Source organism: Malaya genurostris, chromosome 1 (genome assembly GCF_030247185.1).
Source record: "Malaya genurostris strain Urasoe2022 chromosome 1, Malgen_1.1, whole genome shotgun sequence".
Taxonomy (NCBI): domain Eukaryota; kingdom Metazoa; phylum Arthropoda; class Insecta; order Diptera; family Culicidae; genus Malaya; species Malaya genurostris.
The window spans coordinates 72701541-72726470 of NC_080570.1; the positions used below are offsets into that span (position 1 = coordinate 72701541).

Consider the following 24930-nt stretch of genomic DNA (forward strand, 5'->3'; position numbering starts at 1 on the left):
CACTGCTTAAGCTCTAAGATGCCAAGGGTATTTTCTAATCTTAATTATCGTCTAACTTAAAACTAGAATAGTATCATTATGTAATGTAGTATCGGAGTCGCGGATTCTCGAGAATCCAGCTTTCAGCTTGCGATCGGTATTGGCCGGTGAATTGAAAAATTTTGTGTTGTGAATCTGTCTGTTTATCGTTGTGGTTTGATCAGAAACGTTCTGCTGTTTAAAAAAAAGATGCAATCTATATTTACATTAATTCTGATTTTGGTACAAACGTTATGTTGATGTAGTATTTATTGGTTTAGTTTTTACAATATTAATTGAACAATACAACTAATTTACTTCTCTTAGACGGCTGTTCGGTCACCCATGGAAGCGTACCATAAACGTCAACTTCCCTTTCTGAGCAGCCTAGATAGCCGTGTAGTGTCGATAGCGGTTCCCGACTGCCTACACGGAGAACCCTTCGATCATTAAATTGCGATATCGCAGTTTTTGATTTTTGCGATAGTTGATTTAACTAATTTCTTTTTGATTCAACCAATATGGGTTTTGATTTGCATATATTCAAGTAGTTGAAAAATATGTTGTTTTGAATGCTGTCAAATGCCGGAGACAGTTGAAAGCAAAACAATAATCGCAATGCAAAATCAATAACTTTTTTAGTTGAAATCTGTTCGCGTCGCTTCAAAATGTCAATGAAAACAACATCGATGATTAAAGCGTTTGGTGAAATTGTGTCCATTCGATTTGAGAAATTTATGGTTCCATAAAAAGTGTTTATCTAACAGCGGTGTTGTGATAAAGTTAATCTTGTTTAAGATGAAAAAGATTTGGTGACAAATTAGAAAATGTTAATGAATGATCATCTCGTAATCTTTCAGGTATGCGCAAAAATTTTATGCTTCAAATTCGATCATTGATTTACTTCCAGCAGACTGTTTTACTTCCAGCTGTTTGATTCCGATGATGATGTTCATGCATTAGCAATAAAACGCTTTTTGACAGGAATTTAATTTATGAAAGTAACAGGAGCGAAGGGTTTCAAACACACAGAACGCGCTGCGATTGAATGGCGCGTTTGAATTGCCGTCACAAAATTCCAATTCCCAGCGGTTGATGCACCCAAGCTCATATAAATTGACTAAAATTTTCGCAAATCAATAACATTGTTCGAATTGATTCAACTATTTGCAATGCTAAAACAAATAAAACCGATTTATTTTTCAACTAACAGAAATTTGTTTCAATAACAACACCAGTTATTTCAACTAAAATATTTGTTGAAATTGAAAGGTAAGTGTCCTCACTAATTGACAGCATTTTTTTTTCAAACAGTTAAATTAGTTGTTTCAACCATCGTTTCTGCTAATCGAAAAACAAAAATGACAGTTTAGTTAAAACAACAATCGATTGTTGTACCAAATTTTAACCAACCGAATTCAGAAAATTAACTAATATTCTGGTTGAAATGGGATCGCGGGTGGTTCCGTGTAAGAACTACGGTCCACCTGTCCCGGTGGTTTAAGTCCACTAAACAGGTAAGCCGTGTGGCATCCGGCGGTATTATTTCAACCAAGAATTGATCCACTGATATCCTGTTTCATGTCGTAAAAGGCCACTAGAACGGATGCTCGTAAGTCAAGGTATATTTCCGTGCCGACGATTGAATGACTGCAGGTGCCGCGATTTACGAAGCGATGCAGTGTTTCGATGCGATACACAGCATCACGTTCACTGTGACATGTTTCCTTTGCTTAAATGTAACAAGCTCGTGCGCGTGTGGTGACGCTACACAAATCTTGTCCACTCTGACAGCGACTTTATCCGCAATCGTTGGTTGTGAATCAAGTTCGAAGATCAATTGGCTGTCACTTCCGGTTCCGGAGATATAATGGTATAAGAGACGTAACCGACAAAACATATTTTCATATATTATTATATAGGCTGGTCTGGTGCTGTGAATCGAATTCGACGATCAATTGGTTGTCGTAACCGACACAACGCATTTTTTCCCTACCGAATGAAATAAAAAACAAAAGATCGATAGAAACAGCGCCATTTGTACCGAGAAAAAATCATAATTTTTGCGAATTTCTTCCAAAATTATCGTTCAACAAAATAAATTCAAATATTTTTCATGATAAAAAGCATCATTCGAACAACATTTTGTATTTTTTTCTTGGAAAAATATTGAGAAATAAGTCGGTGAAGAGGTATTTTTGAGAACACTTTTTAAAAATCATGATTTGCGATGTCCACTGTATCTCAGCGCAGACTAATCAGAAGTGAACAAATGAACGCAGCATAGTTAGAGTAGAAGTTTTTCTAGACCCCAACGTTTCTGTATGATTTTTTTTAACTTTTTCAATTTTTGGTGATTGTTCAAAGTGAATACGACGATTTTTCACGAAAAAATCCGCCATTTTGTAACTGTTAAACCTCCTAAAAGTAACAAACAATGAAAAGGAAAACGTTGGGGTCTGGTTTTTTATATATAGAAAGTGTGTGCAAAACTTGAAAAAAAATTGTGCAGTAGTTTTTAAATGACGATGAGCAAACCCGATATAAGAATCAGGTTCGAAAAAGACTCGATTTTCAGTTCATTGACTTTAAAATTAGGTTCGAACAAACGGTTTGACAGCAGTTAGGGTGGAAACTGGGTTAGGATTGGCATCAAACGAAAACGATATAGGTTTGTTAAAATAGGTCACGCCATCTCTGAGAAAAGTGAGGAGCTAATTTTATATAGGAGTTTTTACACTAATCACACTTCGAATCGAAGTATGTAAGAATCGGTTCTGTCGTTTGTGAGAAAAGTAGTACACTTCATTTTTTGCTCATACCACCCTATAATTCCGGAACCGAAAGTCGTATTCGGATAAAATTCAGGAACTTTTTATGAAGCTACAAGACGTTTCATTTGAATCTAGGTTAATTAAAATTAGTTTAGCCATCCCCGAGAAAAGGGAGTGCATACACACACGTACACTCATATAGAATTTTTACGTACTCGACGAACTGAGTCGAATGGTATATGACACTAGGCCCTCCGGACCTTGGTTCCAAAATCGGTTTTCACAGTAATTGCATAACTTTTCTATATGAGAAAGGCAACAATGTTGTTAATGAAAATGATTCGCGGTCCCCCAAAACATACCTCGCGAACCCCCAGGGAACCGAGGACCACGGGTAGGGAATAACAGCACTGAAAGATTGATAGTACATTTTTCCTTATAGTAAACGATGACAATGACCGAAATTTCTCTTTTCCTACTTCCAGTTAGAAGATTCTGTTATTTTCTTATGTATCTATTTCACAAAAAGATCCATAGACCTATGTCAAAGATTCCTTTTCAAGGTTTCCCATAGGGTTCCGATTTTATCAATAAGGACGATAAGGACAAATCCAGGACTGTCAGATTAAGGGTGGGCTCTAACGAATGAAAAAATGATATTTTTGCGAATTTTTTTAGAGCTTTCGTTTAAACAAATAAATCCAAATGTTTTGAATAATACAAAGCATCATTCTAATAACATTTCGTAATTTTTTAGTGGAAGAATATTGAGACATAATCTGGTAAAGGGGTATTTTGGAGAACAGTTCTTAGAATATTCTCTTCTCGGTTTTCTCGGCGAAAGACCAAAATTTAAACCGATTAAATCCGAGTATAAATAATCTCTTTCATTCATTCATTCTCTTCTCGGTATCCACTGTGTCTCAGCGCAAACTAATCAGAAGTCAACAAATCAAAGCAGCATAGTTATAGTAGATGTTTTTCTAGACCCCAAGGCTTTTGTTTCATTTTTTTTTAGATTTTTGGTTGTTGCACGGAAAGACCGAAATCAGCATTTTGGCGGAAAAATAAGTTAATTTTCTGATTTTAGTTAGTTATTTTTTGAGACAACTAAAAAAATCTTACTTTTGCTAATTTAGATTTTTAAATTCTCATTCCCTTAATAATAATAATAAAATATTTGTCGAAATGGCTAATTTTTTAGTTGATTTCACCAATTAAACGTGCTATCATTTCTTACCTAAGGCACACTTCCTTTCCATTCAACTATTTTTTTAGTTGAATTTGAGAAATAGAACGTTGTTTTTAACCAACATAAATGGTTGAATTGGCTTCTGCAATTTCCAGCTATATGGCGCACTGTCAGTGAAAAAACGTTAACACCTAATGACTAGCCACTAGATGGCACACTACAACTGAAAAAAAATTTTAGTCGAGGTTGTCTTTTCTATATTGGCAGGTATAAATACGATGTTGTATGGGAGAAAAAGACATAAACGAAACATAAACTTCATTTTGACAATTTTTCTTCTGAATCACTGTTTTCTTCATTCGACTTCGCGAAATCGACTCTCTCACTGACAACTTTGAGCACTCGGCAAACAAAAACCGAACACAAGTAGGACACCGGACGGCGTAGCCCGGAAGGTTGGAAGATACAAAAAACATCATTTGACATATACAATTGAAGTGCAACATTCTAAACTCACTTCACTGTTCCGCGTAAAAACATTCTTACGCACAACCGCTTCAAATGCGCACAAATTCTGAATAAATACACTTTCCACTAAGAGTTTACGTCATTTTTACATATCGGTTTAGAAATTTATATAAGGATATATCGTAACACATGCGAAAAATTTCATAACAATTTGCAATTTCATTTTTGTTTTCTTGGTACTGTCCTTCAGCAATGATGGTGCTAGATAAATAGAAACAATTTTTTCGATTTGAATAACAAAATTAATTGTCAATGAGAATTTTGCGTTGAATTGAAATATTGCTGGTTTGTGTCCAGGATATTCGCCAACTAAATACATTCTCTAAAAATAAGAGTTTTTTTCAGCAAAGTAAATTCTCAATTTTAACTAATTTCATAGTTATTTTGGAAATTTTGTTGTTAAAATCAACTAATTCAAAAACAGTAATACGAATTAGGCGCAGAGCTGATTTCGGGCGTTCCGTGTGTAAAATAAAAAACAACGATTTTTCACACAAAAAATCTGTCATTTTGTAGCTTTAAAGCCTACCCAAACTAAGAAAAAACGAAAAGGAAAACGTTGGGGTCTGATATTTTACATGTAAAAAGTGTGTGCGAAATTTGAAACAAATTTGGTGAAGAAATGTTCGAACGACGACCTGCTTTCGCGTTTGAAGTTTAAAATCGAAGAAAAGAATTTATTTTTCTTGTGGGCGCGTAGGGTCCAGCACTTCGGAAAAATCAATTTTTTGGACTTCGTCATAATAAATAAATTCAAGAAGGTTTTACAAATTTTCAAGTCAATCGAAGCAGAACTCTTGGGCCTCTGCGCCGAGCTCTTGCCCCTTCGCAGTATGAGATAAGCAAAGAAAAGGTCACATAACTTCCAGAGTTTTATTCCGATATGCTAGAAAATTTCACAAAAACTCTTGAATTGTTTTACTGTAAGAAAATACAAAGGAAAAATAATGATTTTTCCAGTGTTGGTGATTGCCGAAAATTTAACAGAAGTTGGTATATTTCTTCTTTCATGTTATTGATTGTCTTTCAGGATTATAAAATGAATGATAAAAATCAACCATTGCGCAAATCCGTTTATATTACAAAGTTAATAACAGAGATAAAATATATCGGTATATTGAATACATAGTAAAAAACACTTGATATTAATATTTCAAACAATAAATTAATATTTTTCTCGGTAGCCGGCTGCCCAGATCAACCAATATAACCAATTAATAATTTTAATAAATAATTAAAATAATAAAGCGGAAATAATAAAGAATCAAGACGCGCGTGAAATCTTTTTACCTTTATTTAGCGATTTCAAATGATTTTATAACAACTGTTTAGAATAGGTCAATGCAATGGATCAACTATTTCGTCTAAATCCTGTTCACTCGTTTATCTTGTATCACGTAATTTCATTTAAAAAAAATAGGGAAGTTTTTATTCTTTACTCGATGGTATTGCAAATTTTTTTTTAGTTTCCTCGAAAAAGATCTGTGAATTGTGTGGAAATTTTTTAGTTTCCTCGAAAAAGACTTCCCGAGACTTCAATATAGGATATTGTTGAAACGTTCACTCGGGAAGTCAGTGAGTTTAGTGGTGCATCCGAGCATCTTGAAACCGGAACATACTGAGTCGCGCGCGAAACCAATACTGAAATTTTTACAAATATCCTTTCATCCTTCTCCTGTGACACTTGTGGAGTGCGCAGTAGTATATACGGCCTCTAGTAACAACAAGTGTTGGATTAACATCCCTTCCCATTCCTTAGACGATCTACGTTCGGGCCTGGCTGGCGCCGGTACTGATCAATGAATTCTGGGATTACCAGAAGATGTACATTGAAGGATGATTTACCAGTCCCAGGTCGGATCATCTAGAAACTCCCTGTACAATTTTAGCTAATCCCGATCAGTAACGGAGTAGCAACCAAGGGTGGTCGCTCAAGCTCAAAAATTTTTAGTCTGATAATGATCGTTGCTGTGTGGAATTTCCCAAGAGAGAATCGCAAGTTGACAATTATCGCAGAAAATCGAATTGATGATTCAACTTGATGATTCTCAAATTAGGTTGCAATATTTCAAAACCCTTGTGTGGAGCATTCACAGACATTTTCATAGACACAACTTATACAAAGGTTATATGCACATAGTTAGAATAAGCGGCAATAGTAAAATGATTCTATCGCAATTATCAACTGCCAGTATAGAATCGAATCGCGAAACGAGAATAGGCGACCGTTTGTTGCTTCAGAGAGGATCCCCACAGCAGCGTGCTAACCTTTGATTCTCAGAAATGTCATCGAGAGAAATTCGCTCTCGTACTGGTGTCTATTCTATGTTAAATGAGCCATGCCTGGTTTTTTTTGCGATGATATCCGTCTCTCTTTGATGGCACTGATTCAATCATCAGAGTTGCTGGTGAGTGTTATTTGATACGATAAAAGCCATCCTTGGATTTTTCAAAAGTGTTAGACCCGCCTCTTAAGCCAAGCCGAAGCACCGACAGAAGGATTCATTTGCGAGAAGGAATTAGCTCTTTTCGCCATGAGGTTCATACGGAATACGAAAATTGCATCCCCATGGACGACAAAATGTACGCGAAGTTGGATTATATGCATTTTCCGGACAAAAGTACTATAAAGCTATTGTACAGAAATATGAGTGGTCTTCTGAGAAAAGTTTGAGAATTCATCAAAACCAAATCGGAATAATAGTCTCGCTGTTTTGCCTTTGAAGTGCAATAAAGTACCTTAATTTTGAGTACTCAACATTATTATATCTTTAGCATGCTTCCGACATAAATCAGTTAATTTGCGTCCAAATATCAAATGACTCAAGCTTTAGAACAAGGAATGTAGAATGTTCCATTTATTATTATTACAGTTGAACATTTAAATTTAAAGTTCTAAGCCAGCTCGTGCTGATATGACTCACATGGTTTAGTAGCTTTATGCTATATTTGTGTATTTGTGTGAAGAACTATAAATGATGCCACAACCTCTCTGAGCACACTAATGTCGTTTTCGCTTGATGCCTAAGGGGCTGTCCATAAAAGACGTCACGCTTTTTGACGATGTTGGACTCACCCCCCCCCCCCTTCCTTTGTTACCAATTTGCTCAGAACAGAAGCAAAGACCCCCCACCCCCCTATGTCACATGTCACGAATTCAAAATAAGAAAAATGCACCTCAATACATTCTCAATATGTATGACAAACCATACAAATATGAGGGAAAAATCGAGTCATTAGATTAAAAAATATCCCTAAAACTACAAAATCATCGGAATTATTTTATTAATATCAATTATATAAATTAATAGATGTCTGAAAACCATCTTCAAGCTACCCTGCTTGCACCCTACTTTACAACTTTACTCTGATACTTCCCATGGTATATTACCACTATTAGCACTTCGCGATATGCAGACAATTACGTTCGTTCACAATGTTCTTCATCAACCAGATTTTCATAATAACCTTTCAATATCCACTGGTCTTCGGCAGCAAAATACACGGCAGTCGAACTCATTATTGCGAGTAAGAGCATACTCTAACTTAGGTAAAAGCCGCATCATGTTTAACGGCCCAACAATTTACAACGCTCTTCCAAACGAATTGAAACAAATTACGAATATGAATCTATTCAAAACAAAATTAAAGTATTACCTGAAAACACGAATAGTAACTTATATATTGTAATGTGTATCAACCGTATGTAGCTCTCGATTAGAATAAATGTAAACAAGATATTATTACATATATATATATATATATATATATATATATATATATATATATATATATATATATATATATATATATATATATATATATATATATATATATATATATATATATATATATATATATATATATATATATATATATATATATATATATATATATAGTTTTTTTTTAATTATCATTTTTGTCTTGTTGAATGTTCTCACCGCTTTGTAACTAGTTTTTTTTTGTTTGTTTGTTTTTTTTTCTCAATTGTGTTGTCACTGCAGCAAGCTACAGTCAAACTGTGATATTGACCAGAAAGTTCTCTGTGTGAGCTTTTTGGTGTGAGTATCTGCGGTGGGTTAACGCTCGTCATATCGTTATACGTGTAGCGATGTCATGCTGTATTAACTGTTTGCATGCTTCTATCTAACATACAATAATCAACTTCAGTTTCATTAACTCGTTCACTTATTCAATTATTCAAGCTTTCATTTTTAATATTTTAGGATATTGTTGAAACGTTCACTCGGGAAGTCAGTGAGTTTAGTGGTGCATCCGAGCATCTTGAAACCGGAACATACTGAGTCGCGCGCGAAACCAATACTGAAATTTTTACAAATATCCTTTCATCCTTCTCCCGTGACACTTGTGGAGTGCGCAGTAGTATATACGGCCTCTAGTAACAACAAGTGTTGGATTAACATCCCTTCCCATTCCTTAGACGATCTACGTTCGGGCCTGGCTGGCGCCGGTACTGATCAATGAATTCTGGGATTACCAGAAGATGTACATTGAAGGATGATTTACCAGTCCCAGGTCGGATCATCTAGAAACTCCCTGTACAATTTTAGCTAATCCCGATCAGTAACGGAGTAGCAACCAAGGGTGGTCGCTCAAGCTCAAAAATTTTTAGTCTGATAATGATCGTTGCTGTGTGGAATTTCCCAAGAGAGAATCGCAAGTTGACAATTATCGCAGAAAATCGAATTGATGATTCAACTTGATGATTCTCAAATTAGGTTGCAATATTTCAAAACCCTTGTGTGGAGCATTCACAGACATTTTCATAGACACAACTTATACAAAGGTTATATGCACATAGTTAGAATAAGCGGCAATAGTAAAATGATTCTATCGCAATTATCAACTGCCAGTATAGAATCGAATCGCGAAACGAGAATAGGCGACCGTTTGTTGCTTCAGAGAGGATCCCCACAGCAGCGTGCTAACCTTTGATTCTCAGAAATGTCATCGAGAGAAATTCGCTCTCGTACTGGTGTCTATTCTATGTTAAATGAGCCATGCCTGGTTTTTTTTGCGATGATATCCGTCTCTCTTTGATGGCACTGATTCAATCATCAGAGTTGCTGGTGAGTGTTCTTTGATACGATAAAAGCCATCCTTGGATTTTTCAAAAGTGTTAGACCCGCCTCTTAAGCCAAGCCGAAGCACCGACAGAAGGATTCATTTGCGAGAAGGAATTAGCTCTTTTCGCCATGAGGTTCATACGGAATACGAAAATTGCATCCCCATGGACGACAAAATGTACGCGAAGTTGGATTATATGCATTTTCCGGACAAAAGTACTATAAAGCTATTGTACAGAAATATGAGTGGTCTTCTGAGAAAAGTTTGAGAATTCATCAAAACCAAATCGGAATAATAGTCTCGCTGTTTTGCCTTTGAAGTGCAATAAAGTACCTTAATTTTGAGTACTCAACATTATTATATCTTTAGCATGCTTCCGACATAAATCAGTTAATTTGCGTCCAAATATCAAATGACTCAAGCTTTAGAACAAGGAATGTAGAATGTTCCATTTATTATTATTACAGTTGAACATTTAAATTTAAAGTTCTAAGCCAGCTCGTGCTGATATGACTCACATGGTTTAGTAGCTTTATGCTATATTTGTGTATTTGTGTGAAGAACTATAAATGATGCCACAACCTCTCTGAGCACACTAATGTCGTTTTCGCTTGATGCCTAAGGGGCTGTCCATAAAAGACGTCACGCTTTTTGACGATGTTGGACTCACCCCCCCCCCCCCCCCCTTCCTTTGTTACCAATTTGCTCAGAACAGAAGCAAAGACCCCCCACCCCCCTATGTCACATGTCACGAATTCAAAATAAGAAAAATGCACCTCAATACATTCTCAATATGTATGACAAACCATACAAATATGAGGGAAAAATCGAGTCATTAGATTAAAAAATATCCCTAAAACTACAAAATCATCGGAATTATTTTATTAATATCAATTATATAAATTAATAGATGTCTGAAAACCATCTTCAAGCTACCCTGCTTGCACCCTACTTTACAACTTTACTCTGATACTTCCCATGGTATATTACCACTATTAGCACTTCGCGATATGCAGACAATTACGTTCGTTCACAATGTTCTTCATCAACCAGATTTTCATAATAACCTTTCAATATCCACTGGTCTTCGGCAGCAAAATACACGGCAGTCGAACTCATTATTGCGAGTAAGAGCATACTCTAACTTAGGTAAAAGCCGCATCATGTTAAACGGCCCAACAATTTACAACGCTCTTCCAAACGAATTGAAACAAATTACGAATATGAATCTATTCAAAACAAAATTAAAGTACTACCTGAAAACACGAATTGTAACTTATATATTGTAATGTGTATCAACCGTATGTAGCTCTCGATTAGAATAAATGTAAACAAGATATTATTACATATATATATATATATATATATATATATATATATATATATATATATATATATATATATATATATATATATATATATATATATATATATATATATATATATATATATATATATATATATATATATATATATATATATATATATATATATATATATATATATATATATATATATATATATATATATATATATATATATATATATATATATATATATAGTTTTTTTTTAATTATCATTTTTGTCTTGTTGAATGTTCTTACCGCTTTGTAACTAGTTTTTTTTTGTTTGTTTGTTTTTTTTTTCTCAATTGTGTTGTCACTGCAGCAAGCTACAGTCAAACTGTGATATTGACCAGAAAGTTCTCTGTGTGAGCTTTTTGGTGTGAGTATCTGCGGTGGGTTAACGCTCGTTATATCGTTATACGTGTAGCGATGTCATGCTGTATTAACTGTTTGCATGCTTCTATCTAACATACAATAATCAACTTCAGTTTCATTAACTCGTTCACTTATTCAATTATTCAAGCTTTCATTTTTTAACTCACTCACTCGTTCCATTCTTCTATCCATTCATCTACGCATCTACTCATCCACTCATTCATAACACCATTCACAAACTCATTTTATCCATTTTAAGTTTTTGCTATTGATTATGATATTAAAAGGAGGAGGTTTTTGTGCCCTCTTGAGCGAGAACTGGTGGCACAGTCAGCTCAAGAGGGTTTTTTTCCTTCTCCGATAGATAATTTATTAGATTTTGCTTTAAAAATTTTTTGTTAATTTTGTTAATTGATTAATTTTATTTTATTAAGAGCCCCTTAAAAGGAATCTTACATTCCACTGGGTGCTCTCTCATATTGTAAATAGTATGTTCCCTTCTTTGTTAGTATATAATCGTTAAATGTAAATACCTCAGCTGTCAACGTCGCGATTTTTTGTTTATCTTTCCTGATAGAACTTTTTTTTTCTGAGCCGAGGTATGTATGTGTCCGTGACCAGGAAGCTCCGATTGAGTGAGCTTTTTGGTGCGGGGGAGTGTGGAGGGCATTTAAAAAAAAAAAAAAAAAAAAAATTAACAAAAGTATTTGGTTGGAATTGATGAAACATTTAAATCATCTGTTTTATTCCTCCTAGGGGTACACAGATATATTATTGTTTTAGGTAAAGAATAATATTTCCTTAGTGTAGCATACAGGGTTGAGAAAATAAAGACCAAAACCTCATCAAAACGAGATCACTGCCGATGAATCTTTTGAAGATCAGTTGATCAGTGAATTTTAAATCAAATCGATCAATATCGGTACTGATCTTCCGCCATACAATGGGTAGTGATTTGGAGCTAAAATGATTCTTGATTTATGTAAGTTCAATCATTGGATGATTCGATAAGCTTTGATGTTGGTGGAGGAAAATCACATATGATCAAGATAAGACATGACATGATCTACGTCTGAAATCGTTGATCTCCCGCCCTTTTTCAAATGGAGTACAATTGAATAAACTGCATCAGAAGCAGATAAGAGAAATTCTTATGATATACTATTATCAATGCTAGAAAATCAAATTACTGAAAAAATTGTCAGTGCATAACTAAAGGTAAACCGTTTAAAGGCATCTTTTTCTTTTCACTCATATTAGGCAAAACTTATTAATTTCGCTAATTTACTCGCTCCTCCGTGCACTTTTGCTGATCTCAACAGAAATAATTTCCTGCATCATTCGTTTCCGAATTTACAAGAGGAAGCTTTTACATCAACAAGAAGAAACTTTTACATTTTGTGGAGATTTTTTCAGGAAATAGGGCAAAGCAGTAATATAATTAGGTATTTCAAAAATGCGCTCATTGAAAATATTGGACGTCACATTCTAAAAACCTCCCCCCCCCCCTTCCCCCTGTCACAATAGGTCACGTTTTATGAAACACCCCCCTCCCCCTTGCGGCGTGACGTCTTTTATGGACAGCCCCTAACCTAACCCAGTTTTCACTCTAACTGCTGTCAAACCGTTTTTTTAAGCCAGTTTCGAACCCAGTTTCAACATTGTTGAACTGAAAATCGAATCAGTTTCGAACCTGGTTTTTATATCAGGTTTGCTTAAACCCTCATTGCTAAGTGCGAAATCAACACAGTTTCGTGAAAAGTCTTTGTTTGATGAAACAACCCTGGGTCAGTTTCAGTTTTTTCAAGCCGAAACGACATAAGTTAAAATGACAGCCATTTTCATGTTATATATGAACGGCTGAAAGCAAAAATCGGATAAGTGCAACTTAGTTTGTAAAACCCGTTCAAGTATGTTTGAATGCAAAAATCGGATAAAAACATTGAGAGCAAAAACCGGATATGGATTTTGCAATGCAAGAATCGTTTAAAAACATCTTTTCTGCAAGAACCGGACAAAATAACTTTTAATGCAAAACCCGGACAAAAACTTAACCGGTTCTTCCAAAACAAATGTATTTATCCGGGTTTTGCATTCAAAGTTTTTACCGACTGTCGCTGTGGAGGAAGCATGGTTTGCTTGTTTGTTAAGAGCAACTTGATCTATGCTGCGTTCCCACAGCAGCAGATTGTAAAAACTTTGAATGCAAAAACCGGATAAATACATTTGTTTTGGAAGAACCGGTTAAGTTTTTGTCCCATTTTTGCATTAAAAGTTTTTTTGTCCGGTTCTTGCAGAAAAGATGTTTTTAAACTATTCTTGCATCGCAAAATCCATGTCCGGTTTTTGCTCTCAATGTTTCTATCCGATTTTTGCTTTCAAAAATACTTAAACGGGTTTTCCAAACTAAGCTCCACTTATCCGATTTTTGCTTTCAGCCGTTCATATAAGAAATAAGCGAAATAATTTGTTTCTTAACATGAAAAACAATTGCATCCTTCAATTTATTTTTATTATTCTAAAATAATAATTTAAAATTCTGTTCCAACTCGCCAATACGATTTTTTATCTGTTCAAACACGAGCTCCAGAATAGAGCTTTAGTTGTTCTAGTTTTATGATTTACAAATCTAAAATATTTACGAGCATTGGTATTACATGTCTTTTGTGGAATTCAATCATTCTGTGTTAATAGACTTTGCCATCGACTTTCAACGTACAAAACCATTGCATGGCTAGTTCTACAATCCTTATACCCTTTTTTTGGGTTTGACTAATTCGTTGGATATAAAGCAACACATACATACTCAAAAGGGGTGGAGCATACGAGGCATCTACATTCAACCAATGGGAACGCGAGCAGTGGATGAACTCTTACAGTTCATATTACGGTAGCATATATTACGGTTTCTCTGCATCAATCAGAACTATCTTAGCGCTCGTGGTGGATGGAAATAAATTTAGACAATCCAAACGTAAAGCTACTCCAGCAGTGTCAAAGTGCAAAAATTACTTGAATTACTTTAATATGTCAAACCAACAGAAACTTCCATCCACAAAAGGATTACTAACGGTATTCGAGAATGCCAGTGCCAGTGTGATGGCCTCGGCTTTACTTTCGTCCTCCATGGATACTCAGAAAAATAGCGTCGATGGTACCGACGGATCAGTTATAACACCGGGACAGGAATCTGACGATGATATTTCGGATTTTTCCTCCAACGACAGTGACGGAATGGATGATGAATTACGGTATTCATTAGTCGATGAAGGTTGGTTTAGAACATTTCACATTGGTTATGAGAGTTGTTTGAAGTGATTGCACATTTAGGTATCGTATTTTTTTCTAAATGTATTTCAGTTTTGTCGATATGATTATCTTCTAACATATATCGCGGTAAATCGCTTATTTTTGCTAAAGTTTGGCATAACAACTCAGAGAATAAATATATTGAAATCAGCGTAGCAAATGCTTTAACAAGTAAAAAAACAGTTCTGATTCACCTAGTGGTGTATTGATGCTTTTCTTATGGTTACTGTGGTATTCTATTCCAAATGTTTCTCTTCGATTTTTGAAAGAAACCAAGAAATTGTTTGTGCATAACATACAGAATGAAACAGTACTTTGTTCGCGAATGTCATCCTTGAGAAAACGAAATGGGTTCACTTTTACATTTACTTTTAGCACCAGAACCCGAGAACCGATATAATCGAAGTCGGTTTGTACGGCCACCAACTAACATGGCGTAGAAACTCTACTAGTTTTTATCCAAATTTTGAAGATTTTATACGATTTTTCCATCATACTCTAAACGATGGTTTAAATTATTGTTGAATCCGAAAATACACAGTAATCTTTGGTAGGACCGTAAGGCCTTTCATTTGACTCTAAGATTGGGAATATCGGTTTTACAATCTCTGAGATAAGTGAGTAAGTTCCATTTTTGAGCATATGACTATTGTCTCCCGTTGTTGAACGAAAACCGGTTTGTTCAATTGACTACTGATAATGGCTATCGATTTGTGTAGTTTTGAGTTCAATTTGGAAAATTTTTTAGCCGTTTAGTTTAGAAATTTTGTTTAGCCGGTTTAAGTGACGGTGTACAATATTGAACACACTTTAACCTATAACTTTGGAACCGGAAGTCGGATCAAGATGAAATTCAGGAAATCCGTATAGGATATATCGGATCAGCCATCTCCGAGAAAACCTAGGGAGATCATTTGACACCTACTCATACAGACATTACTCAGCTCAATGAACTGAGTCGAATGATATATGACACTTTTTAACAATCGATTTTTCAAGTGATTGCATAACCTTTCTATATGAGAAAGGCAAAACTAAATATCTACTTATACGCTTATACGCGGCCGACAAATTAATTTTAGAAATGATGTAGATTGCCGAATATAAGACGTCAGCACTGAAGCATGCTTTTGTGAACTACCCGAAACAATTTGAATGAATTTGTATCAAAAATGAGCCCAAATTCGTGTATCCTAATGTATAGTTTATGTATTAATGAAACTGAATGACAAGAGAAAGGCATTATCATTCCATCAGATGAATTAAGAATAGATTTTTATATTTTGAATTTAAACAACGATTATTAAAACATTACCCTTATTCAACCGCTGATTTTGCGCGTTTTTGCCTTTCTCATATAGAAAGGTTATGCAATCACTTGAAAACCCGACTAGTAAAAATAATTTCTGAGTGTCATATACCATTCGACTCAGTTCATCGAGCTGAGCAATGTCTGTGTGTGTATGTGTCAAATAAACTCATGTGGTATGTGTGAAGCTACCATCAGTTCAAGGTATTAGCAGTGGACGCCGGTAGACTTACAGTAGATCCGAATTTGATTCTCAAATAGCTTTCATATTACTGCAGTTAAGAAGTCCAAAAAGAGTTTTAAGGACCCGGACCATTCCAGCAAAACATCCGGCCATATAACAAAGAATTTCGTTGTAGCTTAAACCTGCCTCATGGTTTGTTTGTTAGAAGGGTGCGTCTTACTAATTTCATATATTCAGAGGGAAACACAAAGCCTGCTCCACGTGACTCAGGTTAGCAATCCACTCCATCATTCAGTCGTTCACTTGTAAGAAACCCTGATGCCCTACCAGTCCCTTCCCGTAGTCGATATAATTAATCATAATGTAGAATACAGAATAATACAATATAATATAATATAATATAATATAATATAATATAATATAATATAATATAATATAATATAATATAATATAATATAATATAATATAATATAATATAATATAATATAATATAATATAATATAATATAATATAATATAATATAATATAATATAATATAATATAATATAATATAAAATAATACAGAATCATCAGTGTCTTTATAAGTCTGTACAAATATATAAAGGCGCTGACGAAGAACGCAAAAAGCGTTTCGAAATACCGGTATCTAGTCGTTCACTATTACATTAGTATCATAACGAAATAGTTTTTTTCATGGTGGAATCCAAAGGAACCTATCATTCTTTTTTAAGACGGTTTAGCTTCCTTCAAAGACATCATATTAACAAGATATCCAGCTCTCACATTTCCCGAACAAATCATTGGTAACATCCCTTTTTGCCAACATGGTGCCCTCAGGCGAATTCGCATCGAATCTCGTACATGGAAGCAGGGGAGAGAAATGTTAAAATCGTGCGCGCCAAAATAGCAGCACTGCGCACCCACACAATTGACATGATATGTTGAATGTGATGCCGTGCGATGGCGTTGTTGAAATGAAGATTGATTTCGATCCAAGCTGACAGGGTCTGGTTTCATTCCACTAACTGCTCAGAATCCAAATTCTAATATAGAATAGTAACAAAGTCTTGGCATTAAATTCCTATTCTGAAATTTGGCCGTTCTGTTTCAACAGACTTCGCAGCCGATTCATAGCGTACAGGATCATTGCCTGCATGGCTAGTACTACGATCCTACTAACACTAAGAATCCTTCCACGTCGGGGCTCGAACATACGACCTCTGGCTTGTAAGATCAACGCCCTATGCATTGAACCGTCAGCCATGCAAAGTTTTTACAAACTGTCGCTGTGGGAACGCAGCATAGATCAATTGCCCGTAACAAACAAGCAAAGCATGCTTCGACAGTCGGTAAAAACTTTGAATGCAACAAACGGGATAAATATATTTGTTTTGGAAGAACCGGTTAAGTTTTTGTCCAGTTTTTGCATTCAAAGTTTTTCTGTTCGGTTCTTGCAAAAAAGATGTCTTTAAACGATTCTTGCATTGCAAAGTCCATGTCCGGTTTTTGCTCTCAATGTTTTTATCCGGTTTTTGCATTCAAAAATACTTAAACGGGTTTTTAAAACTAAGTTGCACTTATCCGACTTTTTCATTCAGTCGTTCATATAACTGTTAATTTCACCGTGTCAGTGACGATCTTCTTTCGTCGCAGTATTGCAAGAAATATAATATATCTCTTCTAATAATAATAATATACACATCAATAAAACTAACATTATTAATGACAACAACATAATAATAATAAATACAACAATATTATTAATAATATGAACTATAATATAATCTAATACAATACAATATGCATTGGATAACATAATTTTTAAAAAAAACACGGAATAGGTTGCGATATACTATGATAAATATTGCTATGTAGAATGGGCTTTAACTTATAAACCATTTCGCACCGTCTCACCTTTCAACCCCCAAACGTGAATAAAGCAATTTGTTAAACTCTATATCGCCATCAGAAGCCATTATAGGCGTAGACAAGTTAGGAGATTTACACACAGTTTAGTATCAACAATGCATCTGAATGATGCAAAATCGCTCAAAATGTGTGCCTAAAAGCCTTGATTCGTATATAGATAACATATATTTGATGGAAACAATATTTGTATTTTCTACACTATTACAAAAAATAAAATTTATCTATTATTTCAAAAAGATGGACATAAATGTAACGTCTAAGTGCAAATTTATGTAAAAAACATGTAATGTTGTGTGATTGGTAAATTCCTTCACTTGAAATTCATTGAAATAAAAAAAAAACTGATGGCGACAGCGGTAACTTAAACCAAGAATCATTGGATTACTTAAGTAGGTCCGTTAATCGACTGAGCCACAGAAGCACACATCTGTTTGTGTGGTAAATTGTGCATATAAATTTATTCAAATATAAATCACAGTCGGAACCAGTGAAATCTCATCTGTAAAATTCACATTTTTTTTGTGAGTACAAGTAGCAGTTCTCGAGCTATTTGGACACAGAAATCAAAGAACTTGAGTACACTGAACAAAATTGTATGATTTTTGTCGTGAATACGACTTACTTTACTATGGGGCGCCTTTTCAAAATTTACCCTCTGAGAGAGTGATAAGTTTTTGATCGTGAATATCTCTTGTTGTATCTAATGAATCAACATAATTCTTGCGACATGTCATCGGAAATATGATCACAATTTTATGATAAAATTTTCAGTTTTGTGACATAGTCTCAAATAATTCAAAATTAAACTTTTCTGAAATGTTTGGTATAAACAAGTATCAAAGAGGATAATTCATAAGGCGCGTTTGCCTTTCTCGTATTTTTAAAGCTCATAGCTCAGTGATCTGTGAAAGGATTTATATAATCTAACTACCAATAGAATCGAAATTTTTTAATTTAAACGTGTATAGCAAAAGCATTGAAGTATTTCAATAGTACACTATTGAAAAACCTGTCTCATTTGATCCATGTCAACACCAGCCAATCAGAACGCGTTCTAAGGAAGAGAACAAAATATCTGCTGCTGTACAACAAATCGTCCGGGAAAAATGTTCCGAAAAGTGGTGAATATCGCAGTGAGTTCCTCAATTTGGTCCTTGTGAATGCTATAAACGAATCCCTACAACATATTGATAGTTTCTTTCAATAAATTATGCAAATCCGAAATGAAATAATCGACATTAAAATTATGTATGCGGCTATTTTTATAGCCGTTAGGACCGCCCATTAGTGAAAAAGCTACAAACGAAATCACATAAAAGGAAATCTCTTAACAAAAATTCAATCAGTTTGGATTCTATCGCCACTGCGAGCAGATGTGTTTTGTGTCGTCTGCACAGCTAGTTTCGCTTTGGACAAGAGCGATTACGTCACAGCTGCCAGTCATTAGCATTGGAAAAAAAAACAACGGTGGAGAGCATTGCACAAAATCAGCCGTTCTAATGGCTCTAAAAGTTTTCTAAAGAATTATTAGGATTTGTTGTTCGCAAATCGTAGGGAAATATCCTCAGTTTACTGCAAATCAAGAACAGTTTGCTTAGATTTGTGCACATTTCGCTGTGTGAAATTCACAGTAATCGAGATCAAGTGAAGCCTTTTTTCGCAAAAAATGTTTCAGAGTTTAATGTCGTAGAGAATTAGGCAATTTGACTCTTCTGAATGCTGGAAACGAATCTCTAAAGTATATTGATAGTTTCTTTCAAAAAATTATGCAAATCCGAAATGATATAATCGACATTAAAATTCTGTATGCGGCTATTTTTATAGCCGTTAGGACCGCCCATTAGTGAAAAGGCTACAAACGAAAACAGGTAGAAACAAGCCTCTCAACAAAACTTGAATTAGTTTGGATTGTATCGCCACTGCGAGCAGATGTGTTTTGTGTCGTCTGCACAATTAGTTTCGCTTTCGACAAGAGCGATTACGTCACAGCTGCCAGTCATTAGCATTAGTGAAAAAACAACGGTGGAGAGCATTGCACAAAATCAGCCGTTCTAATGGCTCTAAAAGTTTTCTAAAGAACTATTAGGATTTGTTGTTCGCAAATCGTAGGGAAATATCCTCAGTTTACTGCAAATCTAGAACAGTTTGGTTAGATTTGTGCACATTTCGCTGTGTGAAACTCACAGTAAACGAGATCAAGTGAAGCCTTCTTTGTTTTTGCGAAAAATGTTCCAGAGTTTAATGTCGTAGAGAATTACGCAATTTGACCTATCTGAATGCTAGAAACGAGTCCCTTCAGCATATTGATAGTTTCTTTCAATAAATTATGCAAATCCGAAATGAAATAATCAACATTAAAATTCTGAATGCGGATATTTTTATAGCCGTTAGGACCGCCCATTAGTGAAAAAGCTACAAACGAAATCACATAAAAGGAAATCTCTTAACAAAAATTCAATCAGTTTTGATTCTATCGCCACTGCCAGCAGATGTGTTTTGTGTCGTCTGCACAGCTAGTTTCGCTTTGGACAAGAGCGATTACGTCACAGCTGCCAGTCATTAGCATTGGGAAAAAAACAACGGTGGAGAGCATTGCACAAGATCAGCCGTTCTAATGGCTCTGAAAGTTTTCTAAAGAACTATTAGGATTTGTTGTTCGCAAATCGAAAGGAAATATCCTCAGTTTAGTGCAAATCTAGAACAGTTTGGTTAGATTTGTGCACTTTTCGCTGTGTGAAATTCACAGTAATCGAGATCAAGTGAAGCCTTTTTTCGCGAAAAATGTTCCAGAGTTTAATGTCGTAGAGAATTACGCAATTTGACTCTTCTGAATGCTGGAAACGTATCTCTACAGCATATTGATAGTTTCTTTCAATAAATTATGCAAATCCGAAATGATATAATCGACATTAAAATTCTGTATGCGGCTATTTTTATAGCCGTTAGGACCGCCCATTAGTGAAAAAGCTACAAACGAAATCAGGTAGAAACAAGCCTCTCAACAAAAAGTGAAGCCTTCTTTGTTTTTGCGAAAAATGTGCAAAGGGGAATGCTTGCATAATTCATACAATTGATCAACTAATTGATATTCGGAAGTGTTAAGGAACATGTCAGTTGTTTTCGTATTCACGACATCCAGTTATGTCTCTGACATTACCCACCCGCCTTTTTTTTCAAAATTTAGACAATTTACCGAAAAAAATGAAATCGAAAAAAGTGCTTTCTACGATATATTCGCCCTCTTTAACCAGTCCTGAGTGGAATTTATCTCTCAAATTTGCAAAACAAATAGTTTGTCCCACTGAAAACGTTTGCAAAGTTTCATACGAATCGGAGACTGTGAAGTTTGATGATTTGCTACTCATTGATGGAATTGATACAAAGCAAAATCATTCGGAAACCCTCGTTCGAAGACAGGGGTTTTAAATGCTTCAGGGATCGATTGACTCTCGATCTGAAACCAAGATATTTGAGCGATGAGCGAAAGTGATGGATAAGTCAATGCCTTTCACGCAGCCCGTCTGGGTTCGATTCTCAATCTCACAGAAGCGTATGGCCTTAACCCAAAACCTTTATAATAACCTAAAAACATAGAGAAGCAGAGAGACTAGTTCGAAAACAAAAGCACGTAAACTGTTAATACAGATTTCAAGCAGCCCCCTGGTCTTGAAATTCAACGTGATCGAGAATTTGTACAAGGCCAAAACTATTTGTAGTTGTGGTTTGAAGGGCCAAATTATCATAACTACAAGTACGATTAACCAACAAGTTTTCGTCAACGAGTGTCTTCGAAAGTAACTACTATCATGCCTTCCAAAACACACGAATTCTGTTATGTTCTGTAATTCAATAGAAAGATATAGGCTCATCAAAGTCTATTTACACCTTTCCGGTCCGGTTCAGTGTCGGCACAGTTTCTATCAGGGACGATAATATTCTTTCACTCGTATCATTGCGTGCATTCACTCTTGGAAGGCTAAGTACCGACACGAAAAGGTTCCGGATAAGTGTGAATACACGCATTGAAACTAGAAAAAAAATATTACCGTTCGTGCACGGAACCTGTGCCGGTACTGAACCGGACCGGAAAGATATAAATAGACCTTTTACAGTGAAATCTTGGACAATCAAAAGGGCAGAGATGTATAATAAAAAATTTTTGGCTAAAAAGTCGGAGAAGGCATCCATGACAGGTGACTGAGGACAATGTGCCGGTTTTAATGGAAGGAATCAAACGTAAAATTAGAGCATACAGATATTATAAATACGAATAATAAGTTTATGTTAATGTTCATTATCTTCTTGTAACGATGATTTTTCGGATTTAGAGATAAACAAAAGTAACCTTGTACTGTGAGATTTTCTTTCGCCAAGTTTTACTGTGTGTATACCTTAATAATAGCAATTTTAAAATAGAAGTAGTATTAGTAGTAGTAGTGGTGTTCCTGAAATTCCGTTAACAATATGTAAGGTAACCTATTTGAGAGCATTTTTAAATTAGCCTAAACTGCATTCATTTTCATATTATGATGAGTGGTCTAATATAAAGTAAAAACTTTTTAACAATTCTAATATTTTTCAAAACATGCTCAGATAACACCGGACTAGCGCCCACAGGAAGAGCCAGCTCATGCAGCCAATTAAATCCGCTCGCAACATCTCCGATATTACCGGTAATAAATTTGGCTGGTACCAAACTAGGTATCGGAGGTGGTTCAGTCGTACGCAAGATGTTTACTAACACTCGTGAAAGATGGCGTCAGCAAAACGTGTCGGGTGCTTTTGCTGAGCTGCGGAAGTTGGTGCCGACTCACCCTCCCGATAAAAAGTTATCAAAAAATGAAATTCTGCGAATGGCTATCAGGTAATTCATCATGAACATCATATGTGATATTTGTAACAACCTTTCTTCGACAGGTATATTCGCCTATTGACAAATGTTCTTGAGTGGCAAAAAAAGCAAGAAGCTACAGATAAATCAGAATTGCTAAAATCGTCTCAATCTAATGGATTTGGGAAAGTAACGCATCAATATCACAGAGGAAACAATGAAAACCATTTCACCGGAAACTTTCGAAACAACGGAAATAACTTGCTAATGGTGGTTCCCAAAACATTCAATAAAATCCATCTTTCCCAGAAGTGCTCAATGGAATATATTAACGGTACAATCACTAGTAGTTATCGGGCAATCAAAAGTGAAACATCAGAGCCTTGTAGTGCGTCGATCGAGAAGAAACAAACGTTTAACAAACTTTGTACGTCGGGTAAAATTGGAAGAAATGGTGTGAAGAACAGGAAAAAATCCCTACCATTAGGAGTCATCGAAGAAGGACTAAAATCTATTTTGGGTTACAATGAGAGAATCACAGTTGAAAATGAAATTAAAAGGGAAATTAATTTATGTCATGGAAAGCAACAAGCATTGGAAGGTGGAATGAAAGATGATAAACATGAACATAGCTTTTCTAATGAAAAATCTGAATCAGACCTAGAACATTTCGAGAAAACTAAACCAAAATTTTAATTATCAATGAAAACGAAACAGTTTAGATGAAGATAAAAAAAAACTCTAAAGTTAATGCGCTATTGTGTCCACATAACTCATCATTATCGAGTTTTTCTGATTATTAAGATGTATGTGATGTAATGTAATCGGAACTAACTGCTTCGGCCCTACTACGCAACATCTAAACGAAAATAGTATTAAAATTGAGCAAATACTGTTGTTATAGAGACGAAATAATTCACACGAATGCACTAATATTCATATTATCCTTTAAGCCAATGTGTCGAAAAGAGACAGCAGGTCTCACTTTACCACTTTAACGGATCTGAGATGAATAGGAATACGGAGTCAATCGTCTCTTCAGCTTCCGAAAGTGTGCGTACGAATAACTTTTGACATTCATGATATTAGGCAAAGCATCGCACGTGTTTATAGTTCACACCCTCTCATGAAACTCGAAATCCTGCAAAACCCCGATAAGACTCGCACTTATTCAAGCGATGCTTTATACTAGGGGAAAGAGCAACAATGTTGGTCGAGTAACGTCAAATGATACTTCTGTGGGAAATTTCTTCCGGAGAGCGGAAGTCACCCACCTAATTCCTCAAATTAAATTCAAATGATGCCTTTTGGCACGCGGCTTGCCAAACTTCATTGCGTACCTCAACACTCGCGCACGGTCGCGTGCCTGATTGGCGCTAATAGGATAAAGATTAGTTTATTTTTATTGAATTTGGTAGATGATACCAAGCGGTGAAAGAACCTGCTCTGATTTGTTGTCTGAGTGATATTTTCATCTCACCCTACCCTTCAGTAGCACGTGTGCAAATCTAAAACCAAACCACGCGTTGATACACAAAAATGACAACACATCAAAACCGAAATATAAATATCTATGTGCAATCATACAATTTAAAACAATGTGTTTGATATTAAATGGATGAATAAAGTAACTCAATATAGGCCACGCCTTCATGAATCTTCTCACGGTACTCATTAATGATGACAGCTAGAATTTCATTTCGTCCTTTCTTCTTGCCTTTCTTATATAGAAAGATTATGAAATCGCTGCGAAAATCGACTCCCTTAAATTACGGATTGTTGAGCGTTAAAAATTTAAAACCATCATATAAAGTGAAGATGCAGAAAATGTAAAATATCGTGTGAAGTGTGTCCTCCCTACTTGGTTGCATTCAAAGATCAATGGATATATTTTGGTGATTCCCACACTTATGAGAAAAATATCATTACACCACTAGGTGGATTTAAACGGTTTTTTAAGTGAATTTTTCTTTTTCCATCGTAATTTATCCTTTGTGGAACTGAACAAGGGTAAAAAATTGATAAAAACTTTTAGTAGGCGGAAATA

At 35.2% G+C, this 24930-nt stretch overlaps 1 protein-coding gene across 1 annotated transcript; it reads left to right on the forward strand.

Moving 5' to 3' along the window:
• Positions 1 to 14262: 14262 nt before the first annotated feature.
• Positions 14263 to 24540, forward strand: LOC131440449 (uncharacterized). The gene is made up of 3 exons (XM_058611733.1): positions 14263 to 14592; positions 22646 to 22916; positions 22970 to 24540. The coding sequence occupies exons 1-3, from the start codon at positions 14349 to 14351 to the stop codon at positions 23577 to 23579; spliced, it is 1125 nt and encodes a 374-aa protein (XP_058467716.1). The 5' UTR covers positions 14263 to 14348; the 3' UTR covers positions 23580 to 24540.
• The last annotated feature ends 390 nt before the right edge of the window (positions 24541 to 24930 follow it).

Coding starts and splice junctions, on each gene's coding strand:
- LOC131440449 (XM_058611733.1), top strand. CDS start 14,349: ATGTCAAACCAACAGAAACTTCCATCCACAAAAGGATTACTAACGGTA. Junction 14,593..22,645: donor GTATTCATTAGTCGATGAAG/GTTGGTTTAGAA, acceptor AAACATGCTCAG/ATAACACCGGACTAGCGCCC. Junction 22,917..22,969: donor ATTCTGCGAATGGCTATCAG/GTAATTCATCAT, acceptor TTTCTTCGACAG/GTATATTCGCCTATTGACAA.